This window comes from Anser anser, assembly GCF_964211835.1.
Source record: "Anser anser genome assembly, chromosome: 4".
In the NCBI taxonomy this organism is placed as follows: Eukaryota; Metazoa; Chordata; class Aves; order Anseriformes; family Anatidae; genus Anser; species Anser anser.
Window position 1 is genome coordinate 5,078,826 of NC_139724.1, and position 21,514 is coordinate 5,100,339.

The 21,514-nt window shown below is 44.8% G+C and overlaps 1 protein-coding gene across 6 annotated transcripts in view; it reads left to right on the forward strand.

The window, feature by feature from the left end:
* LEF1 (lymphoid enhancer binding factor 1) overlaps nt 1-21,514 on the forward strand; it is a 62,971-nt gene that overhangs the window by 30,054 nt on the left and 11,403 nt on the right. For 3 of the 6 annotated variants that reach the window (XR_014583277.1, XM_083833429.1, XM_083833430.1), the window contains exons 4-11: nt 3,282-3,414; nt 7,040-7,130; nt 9,102-9,185; nt 11,035-11,157; nt 11,883-12,045; nt 15,393-15,500; nt 19,068-19,116; nt 19,758-19,798. Coding sequence is in view for 5 of the 6 variants with exons in the window: in XM_083833429.1 (XP_083689555.1) it covers nt 3,282-3,414; nt 7,040-7,130; nt 9,102-9,185; nt 11,035-11,157; nt 11,883-12,045; nt 15,393-15,500; nt 19,068-19,116; nt 19,758-19,792 (786 nt within the window). In the remaining variant the exon portion in view is untranslated. The remainder of the gene's footprint in view (nt 1-3,281; nt 3,415-7,039; nt 7,131-9,101; nt 9,186-11,034; nt 11,158-11,882; nt 12,046-15,392; nt 15,501-19,067; nt 19,117-19,757; nt 19,799-21,514) is intronic. The other 3 variants (XM_083833428.1, XM_083833432.1, XM_083833431.1) reach the window with 3 other exon arrangements.

A 21,514-nucleotide genomic window follows, 5' to 3' on the forward strand; every position in this document is an offset into this window, starting at 1 on the left:
TTGTTGCATACAGGATACCTTACAGGTGCAGGCTGAAGCTTTTAGCTAGCTGTTTGGGGAGGTGTTTTTGTTTGTTTGTTTGTTTGTTTTTTGTTTTTTTTCTGGTAGTCTCGTGTTTCTTCCGAAGCACTTCAAAAAATGAGATAAAACCGGCCTGGATTCAGACTGACTCCAAAATGCAGCATTTTACCATCAGCTCACCAGAGATTAATTTAAACTGTCTCAAAGTGTCCTCTGCAGATGAGAGAGAGGGCAGCGCTCATTTAAAGTGGAGAGGATCTGTGTGAGTCCAGCTGCTTGGGTACATGAGTTGGTAGCCAACTTGGAATCATAAGTCATAAAACATCCCAAGTTGGAAGGGTCCCACTTGCACCAAAACACTACATTTTGGTGGGTGGATGCAGTGTAATTTCTGTAGTGCAATAGTTTAAGATCCTCACGTAGGACGATGAGTAATTGTGTAATACGCCTTCCTCATTGAAGGCGTAGGGTCTGATAGGGATTTGCAGGAGATTTTAACATTGTATTGAGGAAAAAAGGTGCTCAGTGCATCACGCCCATATAAAATGTATGTCTTGTCAATGTGACAAGGACTGAGGGACCAAGTTCCCCTTGTGTGGAGCTCAGTGTGGTCAAGGTCAGCAGCTCCTGCTTTGGGCCTGTGCAAACTGCTTGAGGTTTACTGCAGCTAAAGCACCATGTTCAGAGACAAATTTGGGGAGAATTTGGGGAGACAAATGCACACAGCCCATGTTGCATGGGCAGCATGCTTGTGGGAGGAGGAGGAAGCCCACTGATAAAGAAAATACAACTTAATGGACTGCAGTAAGAGAAATCTAATTAGCATCATCTCTTGCTTGAGCACAACATAGGATTTTGGCCATATAGCTCAGCCCTGGAAAGCCTCTGGTGTGGTAAAGCCCTGGGGAAAAAACAAGGAAACCAAGCGTGGACGTCAGCAAACAGATCACCCGCTTGGGCTGACTTACGGGGCAGGTGTGATAGCAGAACCAATGGAGTCCTTGAGGCTTTTAAAAAATATGCCAGCAGGCCTTTCTCACGCAGGCCTTGTTCTGCACGTGTCACCCTGTGTTTTCTGCCCATCACACACGGTGATGGTCATGGTGGGACCACCAGGTAACATGGTGCTCAGCCAGACCACCAAGCCCCTGTGTGATGGTGGATACGGGTGCCCAAAGCACTGTGAGACAGGCCAGAGCACCTCTATTATTATCATCATCATCATCATTATTTTCGTTATTATTTTCATTATTATTATTGTCATTATTAATTTATTTTGCCAGTTCTGGCTCTGCAGAAGACCTCCGAATGCCGTTAATGGAGATACACCCTGTTTATATGTTAATTTTAAGCCCACTGACAAGCGGTTTGCTTTTCTCCTCACTTCTCACAGTTCCTTCACCCGTTGAAAACCACTGCCATGGGCTTAGGGGATAAGGTGCTGAGAATTAGAAAATAAAATCGAATCTGCAGGATGCTGAGGAGCGAGGGGGTACATGGATTGGCTGACTGAAAGTACAAATGGATGATTTCTGAAAGCAAGCAGCCCTGATACCACGGGCGTGCATGACAATTACATCCAGTATAATACAAAATGTTAATTACTAAATTTTGAGAAATTAATGCTGATTAGCAGCTGCGTGTGTGACCTAAATACATCTATTCCTCGATCTTTATTCATAATGTACAGTTTATTGTTGATAAAGTAATTGCTGAATGGTGGGCTGGCCCACACGTCTTGTAGCTAAAGACTGAGGCCTGATTTGTAAATCATCTGAAATTTGTTGGCATCTGCTTTTGTTGAATATATACAGATTGGGAAGATGAATAGCAGCCTGTGCTATCGCCTTTACAACTCAACTCATACATATTCTTGAGAATTCGTATTGCTTTTATTATTTGGTCACATAAATGGACCTAATGCTTGTTGGCTTTAAAACACCTACTAGTGCTGCTTTCTCTCTCCATCTTGCAAAATATAAGACAAGGCCAAAGCTTAAATTAAAATCCTCAGGTTCTTATCTCTTTCCCACAGGAAAGCAAATCTGTGTTGAAAACCGTAAAATTAAGAGGAGAGCAAGGATAGCATAATTTAGCAAAAATTCATGGCACCAGATTCTGAGCTATATGACTGGAGGGATAGGTCAGACATTAAGAAGATACTGCCTGCTAATGCAAGTTCCTTAAGGTGGTGCTCTGAAAACAAGGAAAGCAGAAAATGCTGCACTGGTTCCCATTTGCTCCTTTTTCCTCTGCTCCCACCAGCCTTAACAGTAAATTGAGTTGTCCATTTAATAGCCCTCCTGGTTCTAGAAGTCCAGAGAAATCCTTGATTTGTACTTGGAGTATTGTCATAATGTCTATTTGTGCCAAGACTTGAATAGTGAGACTCAAAATTAATTTCATTGGGTTCCTAAATGATTTTTTTCTTCTCTTAATTCCTGGCGTTTGACAGGCTGTTCTAGCTGAGATTTATCAGTGTTTTTGTCTGAAGGCCTATTGCTTTTTTTTCTCCTTTTCTTTTTTATTTTATTAAAAATCTGCTAGTTGCATAATTGTTTTTGCCTCAGGGCAGGGTGCAGGGCGGTGGGGCAGAAACTCGGAGCGCCTCTTACATGCTGGGATGGTCGCTGCGGTTCTTCCCGCCATGGGAAAAGTGACGTTTGTTTCAAGCAGCGTTAGCGTGGAAGTGTTGCATTGGCATGGATGAGTCCCATTGCCTTGCAGCCTTCATTCAAGAGCGTGGTTTGTGGGAACATCGCTTGACAGCACCCCTTTCGGGACCCTGTTGGGTGTTTTCAGCACTTTGATTCCTCCCTGGGGTGACATGGCAAAGCTCCCAGCCGTCTCCGCATCTCCTTCCCAGCTGGCCCCTCCAAAAATGCCACTGCCAACATGTGAAATCAGGCTCTTAAGGGTGACTTTGCAGATAGCTGCTGCACAGACTGAGAGATTTCGACCTGAGTTTATAAAATTGCAAGGGGAAAAGCCTGATGCACCCTCCAGCTTTGTCGGGCAGTCGTCTTTGCTGCGCTGCGGTCCTGCAGAAAAGCAGGGACGTGATGGAGAAGAGGAGCAAAGCTGATAAAGCTGATGTTGCTGTGTGAGCCAGAGATGTGGCAAATCTTCGCTTTAAACCTTTTGCCTTCAGTAATATGAATATATAAAAACGATATTTTGTTACTGCATTTTTATTATTATTAGATTTTTAAACGCAGAAGCTACATTTCACTAACGCTATTTTTTCCCTTCTCTTGCAGTCCAATAAGGTGCCAGTGGTACAGCCTTCTCATGCGGTTCACCCCCTCACCCCTCTTATCACCTACAGCGATGAGCACTTTTCCCCAGGGTCACACCCGTCTCACATCCCCTCCGACGTCAGCTCCAAGCAAGGTGAGCCCATCCCAGTGCCCCCCATGATGCTGGTGGCTTTGCTTTTCATATTCTGGGGGGGAGAGTTCCGGCCGTGCATGCCCGCTTCCAAAGACAGCTGTTCTGCTGTGATGCTGGTATTTAACTTGGCTTTTTAAATCTTCGTGCTCTTCCTAATGTGATAATTCTGGCTTGTTTTACTCATCAGAGCCTTTTAAAATCTCAATAAGCAGCGGCCAGCCCTCACCGCCCCCTGTTGTGCCTGAGGCTTGCAACGCACAGACACAGAAACAGCAATCATCCCTCACTTTCCCAAAAACCAGGGAAGAGCACTTCAATGCTGCGGTTATCAAAGTACTGCTGTTTTTCCCTTTTAATCAAAACTGAATTCTCATATTCTGAATTCTGTCTGAATTCCTCCGTACAGTAGCTGGCGTAACTGAAGTGTTGTCCCTAAAATACAGGAGGACAGTCTAGAGCCTGCACAAGTTAAGGCTTTGCAAACGTGACTTATTTTTTTTAACCTTCTTGCACCTGCTGCCTTCTGCAGAAAGCATCATTTTACATGTCCGAGTCACGGGTGTCCGTTTTCTGCACGCCCCTAGGACTTCTCAAAACCAACAACAAACAAACAAACAAGCCCAGATCCTTGTCTCGTGACGTTAAGGCTGCCCGGCTGCTGGGGGCAGGCTGGGCTCCCTGAGGAAGCACCAAGCCTGGGACTTGCACCCAGCACTCCCTCTGGACACGTGGGTGATCCCAGGGGTTTGGTGCGGCCTTTGTTTGCGCTGGGGTGAGATAAAGGAGCTGGAAAGGCTGGGGTGAGGGGAGATGTGGTGGTTTGGGGGCTGCAGGAGCAGGACCGACCCCATCCAACACGTGTTTGGGTGAGCAGCCCAAGGAGAAGCCTCTGTGGGAGAGCTGGTGGTGAGGAAGGAAGGAGGGGAACAGAGGGCAGATGAAGCTGTTCGCTGTAGTCAGGATGTAGCTGCTGGTATGAGGGTCTGGGGCTGGTCCTGAAGGGGTTTCTTCTGCATGCACGTGTCCCACAACAGCTGGCTGAAAAGTTGGTGAAGCTCTGCCTTACTTGGACACGTGTCCTCAGACAGAATTGTCCTGTTTGTTTGGAGCAGTGTTTGGCCACCATCACCCAAGGAAAGAGACTTTTTTAGTTCTGACTTTGCCTGAATGCTTTATTTTTACGTTGGCCTTGCTATGCCGATAATAACATGGGCTACATCCAGATAATACCATGGCCTTGTGGCCATGTGGTGGTTGCTTGTTTTTTAATTTACTCTGGCCTGTAAGTGCACGTAGAATATTTTTTTCAGAGCAGCGGAAGCAAACACAGCCCCCCTTCTCCTCATTTGTCTTCCTACGTTGCACGAGTGCCCAGGAAGAGGATATTTGTGCTCGTGCCTTGAAGCCCCACGGGTGCTGTGCATGTTAGAGTGGGGGATTTGCACCCCTTGCCAAAGCCAGCTGCGGCTGGTGGGGCACATCCCGATGCCGCAGCCCTGAGCTCAGAAGGCTTTGGCTTACTCCGTGATGGCAAGTTATTTTTCTCCTCATCTCCTGCAGACCCATCCTGGAAACCTTGTTTGTGTTCGCTGCCCATCCTCTCTTCCCACCTCGTTTCTGTCTCTTCCCTGCGCAGCCCGTCCCTCACGCACAGCTCTGATATTTCTGAACGGGCTCCTGACTCCTGTGCTCAGCGTCTGGCGAAGATGCCGACGGACAATGCGGGCTGGAGGCTTCGTTTTTATTTTTTTTTTTTTTTGCTGTGACGGTCTCCTTGATGTGTGTGGTCTTCCCATGCTCCCCATTCCAGCGCCGCGAGCATGTCAGAGCAGCCCCAGTGAAGTGGCCCGTGCAGTTGCTGCTAAGGGAAAATTTTCCCTCAGGTCCTTTGCCAAACGCCTCCGACCATTGTTTCTGTCCTCGCCTCCCAGCATGGGGCTGGAGCGCCGGGGTGCCCTCCTCCTCCGAAACCCCTCAGCAGGAAGGCGCCGGGGGGGCCCAGGGTGGCTTGCCCCCAGCGTCCCGTCCCGCGCCCCGGGCACCTCAGGATGGACACATGGCCAGCACCTTCCTCCAGGCGGTCAGCTCATCCTTCCCTTTAAGTCGTGTTGTTTTTAACCCTCCTGTGAGCAAAAGCTGGCCTCTCCCAGGGTCAGAAGTGCGCATTGCTGGGGAAGGAACAGGCTGGCTCCTCACACGGAGCTTGGCCTGGCAGGAGTGAGGTGGAGTCATGGCTCCCCAGGAGGATCAGCTGTCACTGAAGATGAGAGGCCAGGCTTGGTTTTCACCCTTTTATAACCGCTCTGAAAGAGCGTTCCCTCGCTGTTAAAAACCCTGGAATACACAAAATGTTCTCTCTCCTGTCAGCCACCAGCTGTTTTTACGCCTCTGAAAAGACAACTGGCCAGAGATTCGATCCTCAGGCTGTGGTCCTAAGTCTGAGAACTGAGCTTTTCTGAGGCACCCAAAGAGACAGAGTCAGCATTACCGCCACCACAGTTGTTTTCCATCCTTTCCCCTGCACAATCCCGAAAGAAATTTCTCAAATCTTATAATTAAATTCAGAAGATTTAAATGCAAACCGTGGGGTGGGGTGGGGAGGAATCAGCAGCGTCAATCTATAAAACCAAGTCTCAAGGTAGCGCACTCAGTCTTGGACGTTTGGAGTGTCACTACATAAATATTTAATACGCTTTTAAAGCAGCTGATTTAACATGTGAAGTAGACTTAACAATTCCTTCTGCTTCAGCCTCCTCTTCCCCAAACACATTTAAATAAACCAATGTCTTTGTGGCCTCTGCAACTGTAATTCCACTTCCCTTGGGGGAGCGAGTTTGAGGTGAAGAATGGAGACCAGGAGCCCTTTGGGGGCTAGGATTAGCTTTAATCTTGAGGTGATTCTTACAATTGTAGGACTCTGTGTTCTGGGGAATGAGGGCTGATGGATCGTTTCTGATGGGACTCTTTATTTTTCCATGAAACACTACCAATGCAAAACAGATTGACCTTGGAGCCCACAGGAGTCAACTTGATGAAGAGCTTAGTTGGAGCTGGAGTGACAATTGGAAGCCAAATGAATCATATCAAGTGTGACCATTACAGGCCTGAAAATGATTCTTAATTAACCACTGATCCTCTGTGGTAGCAAGTTTCCAAAATCTGTGAATCCATAAGGGAACCAGTGGGAACGTACAAGTAGCAATTTACCTAATCTAATAGCTCGGCTGTGCTGCCTCTTTGACAATGCTTTATTTTCCTCTTGCTTCGTGCTGCGTGTTAGAGCAGTTCCTCAGGATTCGGCTGGGTTTGGTGACAACACTTAGAGGATGGTATTGCCTAAAGCACCTGACAGGAAATCTGAACTTGTGCAGGTCCTTAACTGAGACATTTATTGCGCCTTTTTCTCCCCTGTGTTTCCATTTGAATCACAACACCGTACGCAAGGTATTTATTATTTGGAAGGTGGCATGGGTGGCCTTTTGCTTCAATACTGGCCATAAAGGTGGTTATTTCTCACCCAGAGCACTAATTCCATCATAGTGCTGGCTGCGTTAGCTGTGAACTGTAGCTCGCATTTGCAGTATTTTGAGGGGAAAGTCATTCATTCTTCTGTACTCTTTAACAGGCATGTCCAGACATCCTCCAGCTCCTGATATCCCTACCTTCTATCCCTTGTCTCCAGGGGGGGTTGGACAGATAACACCACCTCTTGGCTGGTAAGATCTTTTAGCTTCTTTTCAGACAAGGTGCATGTTTGTACCCTCCGCTGTTGTTGAATCAATCGCAGCATTTACAAAATAAGAATGTCTCTGCAGTAAGAAATGAGTATGTTATTTAAGTTTAAAAGATCAAAAAATGTTGATCTTTGAAATGAATGGAATCTGGTTTTTGAACATGTACAGAAATTGAAGTGTGTAGATTTCACTTTGAAGTCTATATATTTCTTATGGCTCAGATTTGTGGCTCTTGGCATTTGGAAAGATAGCAGAAAACAGTTCTCAATGAATTAAATGTAAATTTTTAATAAACAAAGTTGCAATTACTGAGGGGAGGGGAGGTAAGAAAGAACTTTGAAGTGTGTGGGGGGGAAGGCTTGAAACTGCACCAGAATGGAGAACAAACTTTTGCAGCTTTTTACAGTTTCTGTACGGAGAGATGCCTCAGTTATTGGGAGATTTTGATTTTCTTGCTAATATTAGCACTTGAAGGATCTTTCTCTGCCGTTGAAGGTGTCATCTTCCTTTTGGAGGAAACGCATGGTACTTTCACAATGCAATCAGTTTGACAAGATGCCTCACGTCTGCTAGGGGTAGATAGGTACTAGCCCTCAGTTCTGTCAGAGCAGGGAGCAAGTAAACTCAGCAACGGTTTAAGTGCTTTAGAATCTGTGTCTTGATTAATCTGTGCCCACACAATGAGAGATGTAGATTTTTTTCATGTGTCTGTGTATGGGAGGAAAACATAATCCAGATGACAACAGGCAGAGAAAGTAGAGACCAGAAGATGGTGAAATGCTTCATTGCTGGCAAATCTTTCAGGAAGGGCCACATGCCTTTTTGTAGCAAATTATTATCAGATACAAAGCTAAAATATGGAAGCATCTGACTTCCCCCCCCTTCCCCCCTCATTGCTGCTGGGCTGACTCACCACCTCCACCACCACCAGGCAGCTCCTGGCATTCATTTTCCAGATGTGGTCAATCATTTCTTTTGAACGGTTTCTCAATGCAGAGGCTGGCGGGGAGGGGACTGGGAAGGAGGCTTAACCGGCATGAGAAAGAGGAGAGATGAGCTGTGATTTTACAAGGTTTGGGAATGTGTTCGGTGCTGCTCATTGGCAGCTGGATGTAGCCAGCCTCCTGTGTGGTAGCGCTGCTGAGACTTCCTCCGCTTTTTTTTTTTTCCTCTTCCCTTTGAGCATTACTCGTTGCCAATAATTTACTCCAAGTGTGAAACCCATATCCTGAACCCTACAAAAGCCACTCTCCCTTTTTCCCCCAGCTCTGAAAAGCTGCTCTGCCCTTCAATAAGTAATTCTTGGAACCAAATTGATGTGTGTGGTGGCCTTGCTGGACTGGTTCAGGTATTTGGGCTGAATTTGCAAAGGTTGAACTTTTAAGTAAAGATGTGCTAAGATGTGTTGTTGTGGGCTTTTAGGTTGTTGTTTGGTTGTTTTTTTTATCAAACAAAACTAGAGTTTCTTAGAAAAGCTGGCCACTCGTTCCACACTGGAGAAGATACAAATGAAGAGAGCCCTAAGTTTTCACAGACTGGATAAAACTGTTCAAGAGGTTTTCTAGCTTGGTAATTCACACTCCGGTGTTCTTGCACTGATCTACAGTGGAATAAAATGCCTCTTTTGTAAGAGCTAGCTAACCAAATCCGATTGCAGTGCGTTTATATCTAGGTGAGAGAGTGTGTGTACACGCCTGTGTGTTGTAGGGGAGGAAGGTTGGTTGTTTTTCTTTCCTCCCCAGTGGAAACCTAGATTGGGAACCTTTCAGTAGCGAGGGAGAAAGTCCTAAGTGCTCAAGTATTCGTTAGCTTTAAATATAGCCAAACTCTTGAAAATTTTACCTATTACTACTTTTGTTTCACCCTGAGTTCCCATCAAGTGCTTACAGCTCTAGAGTAACTATTGAATACGGTATCATGTGATTGATGGGTTCCTTTCTTCTGTGACCTCAGGCAAGGTCAGCCTGTATATCCCATCTCGAGTGGATTCAGGCAGCCCTACCCATCCTCACTCTCAGTCGACCCTTCCATGTCCAGGTAGGTGTAGGAGGTGAACGACTGACTGGGGAGTAACTGCTGGCACTAGAGGGCAAGTTGCTCTTCTGCTTGCATCTTGGTCTGCCTTTGCTTGCTTTTCAGTCAGCTAAAACTTTATGCGTACATTTTTATTTAACGTATATGTGTATATACAGTTTGCCTGGATCCCACACTGGTTTCATTCAGCATTTTTCTTGGCAGTCTCTGAAGTATTGCAATTAGGAGCACCGGTAAATTGTCAGCAGTTAATTGATCTGTTTCGTCTGAAATGAGTCATTAGTTCCTTCCTAGATGCAATGTATAACATGCATACTTTGTTTTTACTCACACAAGTATGAAACCAGGTGGATTGTCACTCTAGTCTGCACTCTGTAGTTTTAATTTCCAAGTTGTTGGTAATTAGTCTGAATCATTTAGGTATCACTCCGTGTAGAAACTTGCTCGCAGGTAGATATTTCATAGCCCAAGGCCACTAATGGCGAGGGATGCCAACACGGTGTATTCGTACTGGTGTGTGACTCAGGCACTGTCTTTATGTCTAAGTGCAAGCAAGCAATGCTAACTGAGACTTGGCCGTGACACACTCCAGACCTCCTCTCCTCTGCTTTTGCACTCTAAAGACAGCTTCTGCATCCTGTGCTTGGTGTACACAAGGTTGCAATGTACCGTTCTTGTTTTTTTGTGTGTGTGTGTGTGTGATCTGTAGAAGACACATCCTCTTGCACGGGGAATTAAGACAGGCCACTTGATAAGTGGTAGGTCCTCTTGCCTCTGTTTGCGTGGGTGCCTTTGGGTTATCACTATCCCTTCACTTCTTTGCGGGGAAATGACAAGCATGTGCCTGTCAGGGTGACTGGGAAGAAAAGCCATTCTTTCTGTATAATAAAATCACCCAGTTGGTTACAGGGCTTTGTGTTTGCTTTATTTTGATGGAGTGGAGGATAAGGCCAAAGGGACTAGGGAATGGAGAAGGAGAGGCTGAATGCAATTCCTTAACCAGCGCTCATTCAGCAAACCTTTAGCGCGTGAGCTTGCTTGTGATGTTAGTGGGGGATTCCACCAATTCAAAGCAAAGCATGCAGGTTTTCCTGTGCACTTGGGCTTGCAGTGCTCAGCACCCTGAAGGTCACTCTCAGCTGTCCTTGAGGATGAGCTGGGTTAGCAGGGTGGGATGATGGAGTTAGTGGTGCTGTTTTGTTTTTTATTTTCCTTCTTGTACAGATGGAAGGAAGTTTTACTTAGGACAAGTCTTTCTTTTTTTTAATTCCTTCTTCCAAGATGCAGGAATTTTTCATCATAATTAGTTTAAGCATTTGAGGGGAGGATAGTGAGTTTAGGTGATGCTAAAATCTTTTCGTTTAAGTACCTCGAAAAGTAAGAGATTCCATACAGAGCTACCAGGGACTTCTTGAAAAGACTTCTTCTTTTATTTTATTTGTTTCTGCATGGCAGTTCCCTCCTTCGCATTGGCTGGTGGTGGATATTTTAAGAATGTTTATATCTTGGTGTGGAAATACAGTTTTTGGTTAAGAAATGTGTATTTCTATTGCTAGTCAGTGCAACAGTACGACCACTAAATGTTTCTCCTGTGCATTGATAAAACTATTTGCCTGAAAGGTAATAAAATAACTTATTTAAAACCAAAACATTGACTGATTTTTGTTTTTCTTTAATAAAACCAGCTACAATGCACGAATCTTAGCCAAATATTTTTCATGCACTCTTAAAGAATTGTCCTTCCCTTGCAAGCTCCATGGTGTTTGCATTCTTGGGGCATCCTGCTGCTGTCATATTTGTTTGATGCCTGTCTTCAGTAGGGTTATAGACCTTCCTATGTTTTTTCTTTTAGGTTTTCACATCACATGATTCCTGGTCCTCCAGGCCCTCACACAACTGGAATCCCTCACCCAGCTATTGTAACACCTCAAGTAAAACAAGAACATCCGCACAACGACAGTGAGCTAATGCATGTGTGAGTCTGCCTTTCCGCGCTAAGCCCTTTATCAATAAATGTTTGAGAACTAATGCTATCTGAAGAAATGTCAAGGTCTAAAACAAACGAGAAAAAAAAGAAATACCTTTCATGACATCTCTGAATTTTGACTCCTTATATAACTAAAAAAGGAGATAAGGGCGACTTTTTAGAAGAGTAATGAAACATGAAGCCATTGCTCATTCCAGTCCAGCACTTTTTAGCTATCAGCAGCAATCGTCTTGATTCCAACATAATCATGGACCAGTCTACCTGAGGTTGTTGCTTGAGTGTGAACTCATGAGCTTCTACTGGAAAAAGTCTGAACTGCAAAATCTACTAGTAGAAAGCAACATTGTTGCTTAGTGCCTGGAGGCAAAAGGCCTAAGAAAGAAGTAGATGAGGAGCTATCCTCCTGCCTGTAGCAGTGGCCTGCAAGGGTACTGCAGATAACCATTCAAAAAGAGAATAGGGGAGATAGGTGATGAATCTGGAGCAGATTCACAGATCAAATGTTATTTGCTCATCAGCCAAACACCTTACATTAAGTCAGTTCTCTGAAAAGACGTGAAAGGGGATGGGACATAGCCACTGAAATTCACATTCTTAGGAGTTATTTCACTGTAACCACTGATTGGAAATTTTCATTTGGGTGGGGTTTTTTTAGGCTGAAGGTAAATAGATGCTTTTTTTTCCTCCTTCCCCCTTCCCCCACCACGTTTTAGGAAGCCTCAGCACGAACAGAGAAAAGAACAAGAGCCAAAAAGACCTCATATTAAGAAACCTCTGAATGCTTTCATGTTGTACATGAAAGAAATGAGAGCGAACGTTGTAGCAGAGTGTACTCTGAAAGAAAGCGCAGCTATCAACCAGATTCTTGGCAGAAGGGTATGTACAGAAGGGTGTGTGTGTGCTCACGTGTGCTGCTAATTTGTGTGTTTCCCTTTAGTGGGTGTGATGGCTCACTTTCTGCTTGAGGTGCTAACTAATGTGCAACTATCAAATTAGCTATAGAAGATAAAACATGCGACTGAAAATAAAAGCAAGGTCTTGATTTTTTTTTCCTCCTCATCAAACTGGCGTCTGTTCCATTCATGTCAGCACCTCAGGCAGGAAAAATTATCATCGACACGTGGAAGGAGCATTCAAATCACCCTCTATGTCCTCCCTTAGGCTGGGATCCATTCAAAGATGAACTCTGAACGTCAACGGAGATAGAACTGAAAAGTGAATACAACCAGGGTCTGATTGTAAAATCACGTCGATCGGCAGGGACCTGTGGAGGTGGTTCAGTCCAACACCTGCTCAAAGCGGGTCCAGTTACCTCAGGTTGCTCAGGGACTTGTCAAGTTTTGAATACCTCTAAAGTAACCAGCTGAGTACTGATGATCCCAGAACACATCCCAGAGCCTCTCAATGGCCTTGCTGAGAGACGTTTGGTTCTGTGGCATCGTAGGCATGTTTTTTTCTTTCCATGCTCTGAAAAATTGCAGGCCAACCCATAATTACAAACTTCGTGCTCACTGTCAGTATTGTTCTTCCAAAGGGAATGCAGCAGAGATACGTACCCACTTTGAATTTGATTGTTCCAAAAATTAAAAAAGGGATGACATTTGCAGCAAGTGGAGTATGGATTCTTGAAATCCCCTTGCCCAGTGAACCCCATTTTTGACTCCTGGCTAAGTCAGTATCAAGAGGCACTACAGCTCTCTGAAAAAACTGTGCTTTTAAGTGGGAAGTCAGTGCACAACTTCAGCTGCTTCTCGTCTGAAGACCTATTTTACCCCCTTAAACAGTGCAGAAATCTCTTGTTGCTTGTCCCGGTTCCTTTAGCCCTCTTCTTTCTCTCTGATGTTCTTGTTGCTTCCTCTTAAAGGACACCTTGCTGCTTGCATTTTCCATCCTTGCATGCAAGTCTCTATGATTATGTTCTACATTCTCACCCCCTCAGTAATTCGTCTTAGTTGCTGAGTATGTGAGTCTTGTTTTCTTGACTTGAGTGATGGCAGTGGCTTGTTTAACTCCATTTTGCTAATGAATCAGACCTCAGTGCTCTGCTCCATGCTTTTTCCACTGCTTTGACTTCTATTTCCAAGTAAAAGTACCTCAGGTTCCACTTTTCTGTGGTACAAACAACGCATGAGTTATCCCATATAATTGCAGGGAGATTAATTATTATCAAATGTTTTGTGTTCAGTCATCCTGGTCACTATTTACTATACTCTCTGCCACTTTGGAACAGGAGCCTCTGTTCCCAAGAGCTGACGCTTTGCATGCTGCTGGGCTCTCTGATGCTACCGCTTAATCCGGAAGCCCAAGGCTGGAAATCCTCCGCTTTAACTAAGGAGAGCTTTTTCCTCTCCTTCCCACCCACCTTTGTGCCTCTGTGGGCTCTGGGTTTAAATCATCATTACTCCTTCACACCCAGCAAGCAAGGGTCAAAGCATAAAAACAACTCTCAGTGAAATGGCAGCCTTAGGGACCTTCCAGGTCTGCAGCAGGGAAGGAAGCCAGCTTCTAAGAAAAAAACCACCTTCTAATCCAGAGATTTCTCTGCATGTTTTGGAGTCCCAGTTTTGCTCTTTTCTAGCTCAGAGAGTTTTAAATGCGGGCACTGAAGCCAGCGAGAAATGCAAGTCCAGTGGCACGGCCATACAAGGAACAGTTTTGTAACTCTGAGTACAAGTGACAATAGAAAATGAAGCAGAAAGAGGCAGGCAGCTACAGAAAAGCGCTATATAATTTGTAAAAAATTCTAACAATGTTCTGAGTGGAAAAATAACTTTCCATTCTTAGATTTTTTACCTTCATATTTCTGGTAAGGCAGCTGTTCTCCGTCTGTCCTCCTGTTAGCAGCAAATAATGTCTGCAGAGAAATGGGCCGTCCCCTTATCGTATTTTCTTAAGGTTTTTCACTCCATTTGCACTGAACCAGAAATGTTCCACCTGTCACTGAGGCGGTCTGACCCTTCTTGTCCTGCCTCTTGCTGTACTGAAATTTGGCTGCCTCAGTTGCTCATGTGGAATTTTTTTTCCACAGTTGTAACTTTGCTTTTATCAGATTACTTGCTATTGACTACTTAGGCGCAAATGAAAAATGCTCATTCCTTGAATGCTCAGTACCTTCCAGTTTTGGAATGTGTGTGTGGAACGTGAGAGCTGCAAACAGGCTGAGAGCTGCTGTGCTCTCACTAACACATCGAACTTGTCAAGACAGACAAGCCCTTTAGTTCACATCTTCCAACATGGAACAAAACAACATATTAAATCAAATGTGATTTGACCTGAAATCCCAGTTCTGTGAATTATTCTTGCATGACTCTCTCACTGATTTCAGGTCTGTATTTCTAATATCTTCCTTCCTTTTGTCGTGGCCCCCCTGCCATCATCCCTCTCTCCCCCAGTGCATGTGGTCAAACAAGAAGACACATCTAAAGCTGCAGCAGTGAACCCAATTCTAAATAAAACTCCTTTTCTCTTCTTGGTTCAGGTCTAATAGATGTTCCCACAACTACAAAATTATTAGATACCGATGTAGATGGTGCCTTTTCATCTGTGCAGGTTTTTGGTTTTGTTTGATTTTGAAATTAGATAAAGAAAGCAGGAAATTTATCCTTTCTTGGCCACCCAGGTCAACGCATGTAATTTGGAAGACTACAGTGCTGTGGGTTTTGTACGTTAGAAACTTTTTGCAGTTTCCATTTTCTTTTCCTTTGTTACAACAAGAAATCAGAAGGCGGGTACCTTGGAGCTCAAGCTTGGAGGTTGATCTTGGAACAGAAGCCTGCCAGTGCCCTGAGTGCCCCCCGTGTTGGTACTGCAAACCTGCGTGTAGCTGCTGCTTAAAAGCAAGACAGCAATCCCTTCTGTGGCGGGGATCTCTCTGCCCTTTGAAAGCAGCACAAACCATTCTGTTTTGTCAGGAGCTGGAGTGCTTTTTTTTTTTTTTTCTTTTTCTTTTTTTATGTCGTGTTGGGAGAGCATGGTTCTGTGAGCGGATTATATGGTGAGCCCTGTTTCCATAAATGATTTTTGTCTTGCTCAAGGCGCTTGGCAGTTACAGAGCTGACAAATGCCTGAAAGTTGTTTAATAAACACGGGTGCTTGTAACTGCTAATGAATTTCATTTTTGCAATGGAGGACTGAATCAAAGTCACAAAAACACTTGCTCATGTCATCTGTTGCCTAGGTATGAGTTATTTCCAGGTCTAATGCGATGTTAATTTTGTTTGCAGTGGCATGCTCTCTCCCGTGAAGAACAAGCGAAATATTATGAACTAGCTCGTAAAGAAAGGCAGCTACACATGCAGCTTTATCCAGGCTGGTCTGCAAGAGACAACTATGTAAGTCGCTCAGTTGAAGGTTCCTTTACCTAACAGGTTTTTTTTTTTTTTTTTTCGCTTCTAGCTTGTGGAAATATCTGGTAGGAGGGATGGTGAACAAATATACAACATAAGCCTTATATTTGTACTTCAAACATCCAGAAAATTTAACATTTTGTTGTTGTTGAGATGCATCTTATGAAGGTCACAGTTTTCGAGGAAAAAAAATAGCACAGAAACTTTTTCTTAGGCAGTCATCAGTACTGTCTGAAAGCTTATGTTCTACGGTACAGCTGTGAATTTTCCATTATTTCTATTTGATCACTTGCTGTCCAGAAATCTTCTGTAGACCTGAGCAAAAAATAAAAGGGGTGCCTCCCTTTCAGGAGAACCTAAAGCCCAGGGGTAGTGGTGTAAGCTGAACTTCAGTTGGAGGTAATTCTGGATGCTCCACCCCTGAAATAAAGCCTGCAAAATTTGTATAGATAAACCTTATGATAGATTCTGCTTTTATAGTTTGGCGAGGTTAAGAAATTTAGCTAAGATTTTTTTTTTTACGATTGCTCATATTTTATAATTAAATGTCAAACACTATTACCACGTTGCACAGCTTGCACTGCACAGTTATACTAGTGTGCTTGCTATAAGCAGTCAGTGTAGCTGTATGTTACATAATGAAGCTCAAAACCTTTCTGTCCCCCATCAGGTGTAACATTATTTACTGTGTTTCGAAGCGTACATGCTATATCTGGCTCAGTTTCCCGTCTGCATTAGGTGGACTATAGTATTTCTCCAGTTATGTCTTGTGGACACTGAGGATTGGGGAGCGCCTAAATACAGCGTTAACAGAGGCTGCAGAAGTACTCAACATTTCCAATCCAACACAGCTACCGTTCAGTTCAAACAAATTTTTTTTTTTGTTGTAAGCCAGAGTCTCTGAGGGAGATTTTTGGCACGGAAGGTGTTGACACAGAAACCATGTGATCATCTCTGAAGCAAACGCCTTGGTCTTGCTGACATCCGTGCCCAGTTTTGTAAGCACAAATACTACTGTAAGCCCTGGCAGCCTGTTTCAGCCTGTTGCTGCCTGTTTTACACGGCCGTCTTTCCTAGCAGATGGGCTGTCGTGACCTTATGCAGGTAGGGTTTATTCCCAGTAACCAGACAGTGTCAACAGAGCTGTCTTGAAACACACCTGGGAACAAACAGGGCCTTGGAGATACATTCCCTGAAAGTAAGGGGTCTTCAGTTATCGTGAGCTTGCTGGAGAATCAGACTGCTTCAGAGCTGTGTTAGCTCACGCTTACCAACGTCAGCCTTGCACATTGTGGCCGGCTTTTAAAGTAGCAGAAGAGGTCTCCTTCAGTAGCTTACTTTACCTGGGGAGCACTGCCCTGTGACACCCGGACGTGTTGACTTCGTGAACCCGATGTGTTTTGCCACAGCGTGCTGCCATACAGCACAAGCAGCAGACCTGTGGTTTCCTAAATGCCTCGATAAGACATTTTGCGTGCGTAAGGTGGCACCTACAAATTCTCTCTTAGATGTGCTTCCTACTTACATCCCGTGTAGCAGTATAGCTCTGACGTACTCCAGCCCTGTGTTGCACCAGAGGATCCTGCTGGTGTTCCTCCTGCAGTCCTCGCAGCTGCTCCGGGAACCCAGGCCTAAGCTGCAGCAGTGCTGAGAAGGCGGTCATAGGAGACCGCAGATTATCACTGAAACCTTTCAAGGTCTAAGTCATCCTTTTTTTCCTCCGTTTTTGCTAACTTGCCGTCAAAAATGAAACTATACAGTTAGCAGAGAGATTGCTGCAATATTTTGGGGTTGAAAGTGAATTAGAGGTGCCCTGTTTCCTGCAGCTGATTTGACAAAACAGTGACTTCTAAGAAAAGGTACTACTTGGTTTTAATTCTTCTGGTTTGGTTTGCCTGGTTACTCAGGAGTTCAGAAGTTTCAAGAAAATGTCGTGCGTTGTTGTTAAACTGCTGACAATATCTGCGCAGTTTTTATTGTGTTTTTTATTACTGACACCCAGAGCAGTCCTTCAAAGGCGTGTGACAGTCATGAGAAGAACAGTGTTTTCATGCCGTGGTGGTGTCTGTGTATGCCGGAGCTGCCGGGAACTAGTTTTCAGGCCAGCTTTTTCCTTCTTATCTTCCACTTCTGCTATCCATAGATGGATCTCAAATCAGCTTTCAGTATGTTTCAGTTGAAGTCAGCCAGACTTAGAGAATAAAAGAAAATTCTCCTTGCGTGATTTTTCCATGTAAACATCTGCAGTAACGCGACGCCTCTGCAAAGCAGCGTTGTCTTGCTGCCTACATGATAGAGCACACCACCCTGAATTTCCCAGCGCCCTTAAAATCTGCTTTCCCAAACCTGCTGTCCGTCTCCCGTCGCCCCGCCGAGCCGGCCGAAGGGAAGACACATCCCTGCAGCTCTGCCCTTCCCGTCTGCGGCCGCCCCGCGCAGCACGGTGCTGGGACACGCGTTGGTGGCTGCCAGATGTGCTGGCACCCTAACCTCTGCCTGGGGGGCGTAGGGCAGAGCCGGCGGAGCCACATACCACAGCCACGCCGAGCTTGGCCGGAGCTCATCTCTTCAAGCCTCTCCCGCAGCTTGAAGGTTTTCTTAAAATATAAACGGATATAAATTTTCTTTTGCTTCTTTTTATTTCTTTTGGAAAAGTTTTGACTGACAAGGCTGGCAACGCAGGGCAAGGAAGAGAAGTTCTGTGGCAGAATATCAAGGTGGCAATTAGGGCGACGCGAGATGACTGAGGTTTAAAATTGTGGGCCTAAACCGATCCTTTGTTTTCTGACAGACTGTGCGAACCGGGAGCTCTGGCCTTTTCCATAGCCGAGGGCGCGGGAGAAGGCCGACTTTGTGGGTTGGCACGATGAGCCCGTGCTGACACACTGGTGCCAGCGTGGTGTCCAGCAGAGACAGCTGCCCGAGGTCCGTTTCTGGCCTGCCCCTCGGTCACGCCAAGGGTACCACACCGCGCTCCAGCCCGTGACGTGTGCGGCGCGCTGCTAGTTCGCCAGGCACGGCCACACAAGGCTCGGCTTTGGTTAAGTTACAGGCGTTATCAGCACGGTTTTAGCTGGTTGGCTTGCACCCTGGGGACTAGCCGTGGTTGTCCTAGGTGCTTTCAACACCCTGTCCGCTGCTGCCATGTACGACAGCGTAAGTATCTGAATGTGTGAAGGGTTCTCGTGAGAGCCATAAATTAGGATATCAACATTTGTGTCATCGGTTTATTAAGCACGAGAAGTCTTTCGGATGCTTGTGGCTGCAAGCGTTAGTTGAAGAACTGCCAGAAATTGTATTTCAATTTGGATACAAAAATGTGTATTGCTCGTGTGCGTATTTCTCCGTAGATGCTGAGAGCAAACCTTGTTACCAATGAAACAGTTGGAAGTGGGTTAGAAAGGGTTTTAACTGCTCCGGAAAAGATGTTTTTTTTTTTCCCTAACCACTTTTTCAGTGTCCAGCTGGCTTTCATTTCTATGTTGTGAGGCAGGGGAGGGATAAAAGACATTGTGTGTGTGTACTGGTATGGTAAAGTTGCCTGTTTTGCAGGGGAAGAAAAAGAAGAGGAAGAGAGAAAAGTTGCAGGAATCAGCATCAGGTAGGCCATGACCAACTCTTACTTAGCACTCACTCCAGGTATATTTCAGAAACCAGGGCTTGTGCTATTAATTTTTACATGCTGTTCTCTAACAATTTGCTTCTGACTGATGTTTTAAGATACTTCACTTTGAATGCAAGCTTGTAAAAAGGCACACAATACTTGTTTCCTTTCCCTTACCCCTCCCCATATAACTCTCCTGACTGCATCAACATCTTTGGCTGAACTTATGCCTTCCTGCAATCACTCTCCTGCTTTACCTTTGCTTTTCTTCCCCGTCAGTTGTATCATCCTTAGACTTCATCTCAAATGCTGTGTGGGACCATTGGACACTGGAAAGTTTACACTGACCTTTTTGTAGCCACTTTAGTTTTTATCACTGTATTTTACATTTCCATCTGCACTAACAGCTGCCAGTAGGCTGGCTAAAAGCATCAGTGAGGTCTCCTCTTTGCCTTTAAAACACATAAAAAGAAACACTGTTTTCCCCAACATGAATGGCTGGTATAAGAACCATAAGAATTAAAACCCAAAACCAAAACCACAAAAAAAATCCATGTAATGCTGTAGCAAACAGACTTATTTGGAATGTGCAAAAACTCTGTAACAGGAATTTGTTAAAGGAAAACAATCTTCTACAGGTACAGGCCCCAGAATGACAGCTGCCTACATCTGAAGCATGGTAAGAACATCTCTAAAGCTTTCCTGATAAAACTGAACTGTAAAATAAGCTTTCTTATAAATTTTATGCGATAATATGAATTTAGCAAAAATTGCAGAAGTATCATATCCCAAAGTTAATGTGACTTTGACTATTGATGGTTTTTATACCGGCTATCTACTAGGCGTCCACCATTTCACTTCTTAACCTTAATATTTCCAAACTGACCATACCTCACTGACTCGCTGCAAGTCTGCCTGTTAAGCACAAGGATGGGTTTATATGAAGCAGTGCAAACCCTCCCAGCCAGCAAAATGCCACAGCTTAGAAAGAGCAGGCTAGAAGCTGGCTTTGGAGTACATTTTATGTGCCGACACTGGCTGGCGGGGTACACTTTTTTAAAAAATTGTTTATTCACCTGTATACTAACAAAACGTCTGCTAAGAAAATGGGACTGTATTTCAGCTGTATCAGATTTTTTTCCCTCGGTTGTGCGGTGGTATTTTGTGTGCGGTGTGGAGTTTTCTTTGTTGTAGTTCCAGCCTGTGTTTTCTCTCTTCATGCCACCACCAGGAGGTGGAACCACACTCGGTATTGCACATATCCAGCAACACCATCCAGCCGGGTTGTGAGCGCACGCGGTAACCGCAGTGAGATCCTCACTTCTCGGTGCTTGTGTTGGAAGGCTGGGCCTTCTCTTCCTCTCAGTGTGATACGTTTTCTGGTAGGAATGGAGTTCATTGGAAATGATAGGTACTTCTGCACAGTCTGATTAACCCAGACTGCTCTTGGGAGATCCCTGAGAATTGCAGGAACCATGCAAAAGTGACGCTCTCCGCTGCCGTACGCATTACAACAGAAACGGGCTCTTTCTCCCCTCTCCCTCTGACGTGTTTTGCCACATGATCCCCTTGGCACTCGGTAGGCAGCGAAGCAACCTCCTCTTGGCTGTCCCCTCTGCTCAGACTTGCAGCCGGAGGGAGCCAAGTTAAGTTTGTGCCGTGCAGTGTGTCCATCGTCAGCCAGCCAGCACGGTCCAGGCCTCTCCCGTACTTAAACCAGCAGGCCAGTTAGGCTAAACTTGCTGAGGTTTAAGGGTTTGCTGTTTTGGTTCAGTTTCGTAAAGCTGAAAAGAAGGGAAAAGACAAAATGCATGCTTTTTTTCTTCCTGCTAAGGAAAAGGTTTTCAGGCAAGCTGACAGCCTTGCTCTTTGCGATATGCCTAACTCGTGCTGATTTTGGGTGTGGATTGCAGCATTTGGGTTCTGTAGGCGATACAACAAATGTAGCTGTAAAGTGTGGCTACAGTGACTGTCCCAAGTATTATACCTATAAAGCAACAAAAAAGAGCAAGTGCTTTAACCTTGACTTTTATAATTGATACTTGGGCTTAGCTGCCCAGGTCCACGATTGCTGTGAGTACTTTTCCCTTTGATGTTAACACAGCACCAGCAAACAACACGCGTCTGATACACGAGCTACATGATTTAACATTGTGCTTTGGCATATCTTTTGGCATATCTAAGTTAGTGCACAGAACTTAATTAGGAATGGAATATGATTAGGGTTCATGTGACAGTTAAAAGCTGGGGAATGTTTGGTTTCTTGGATGCGTTACACTCTAAGGATGGCTGCCTTGCCTACACCCAGGTACTTTTGTTGGAGTTTCTGTTTGCATTTCCCATAGTAGAGAATCAGTAGAAATAGAAGATGATGAATATGTGGGTTTTCTTTTTC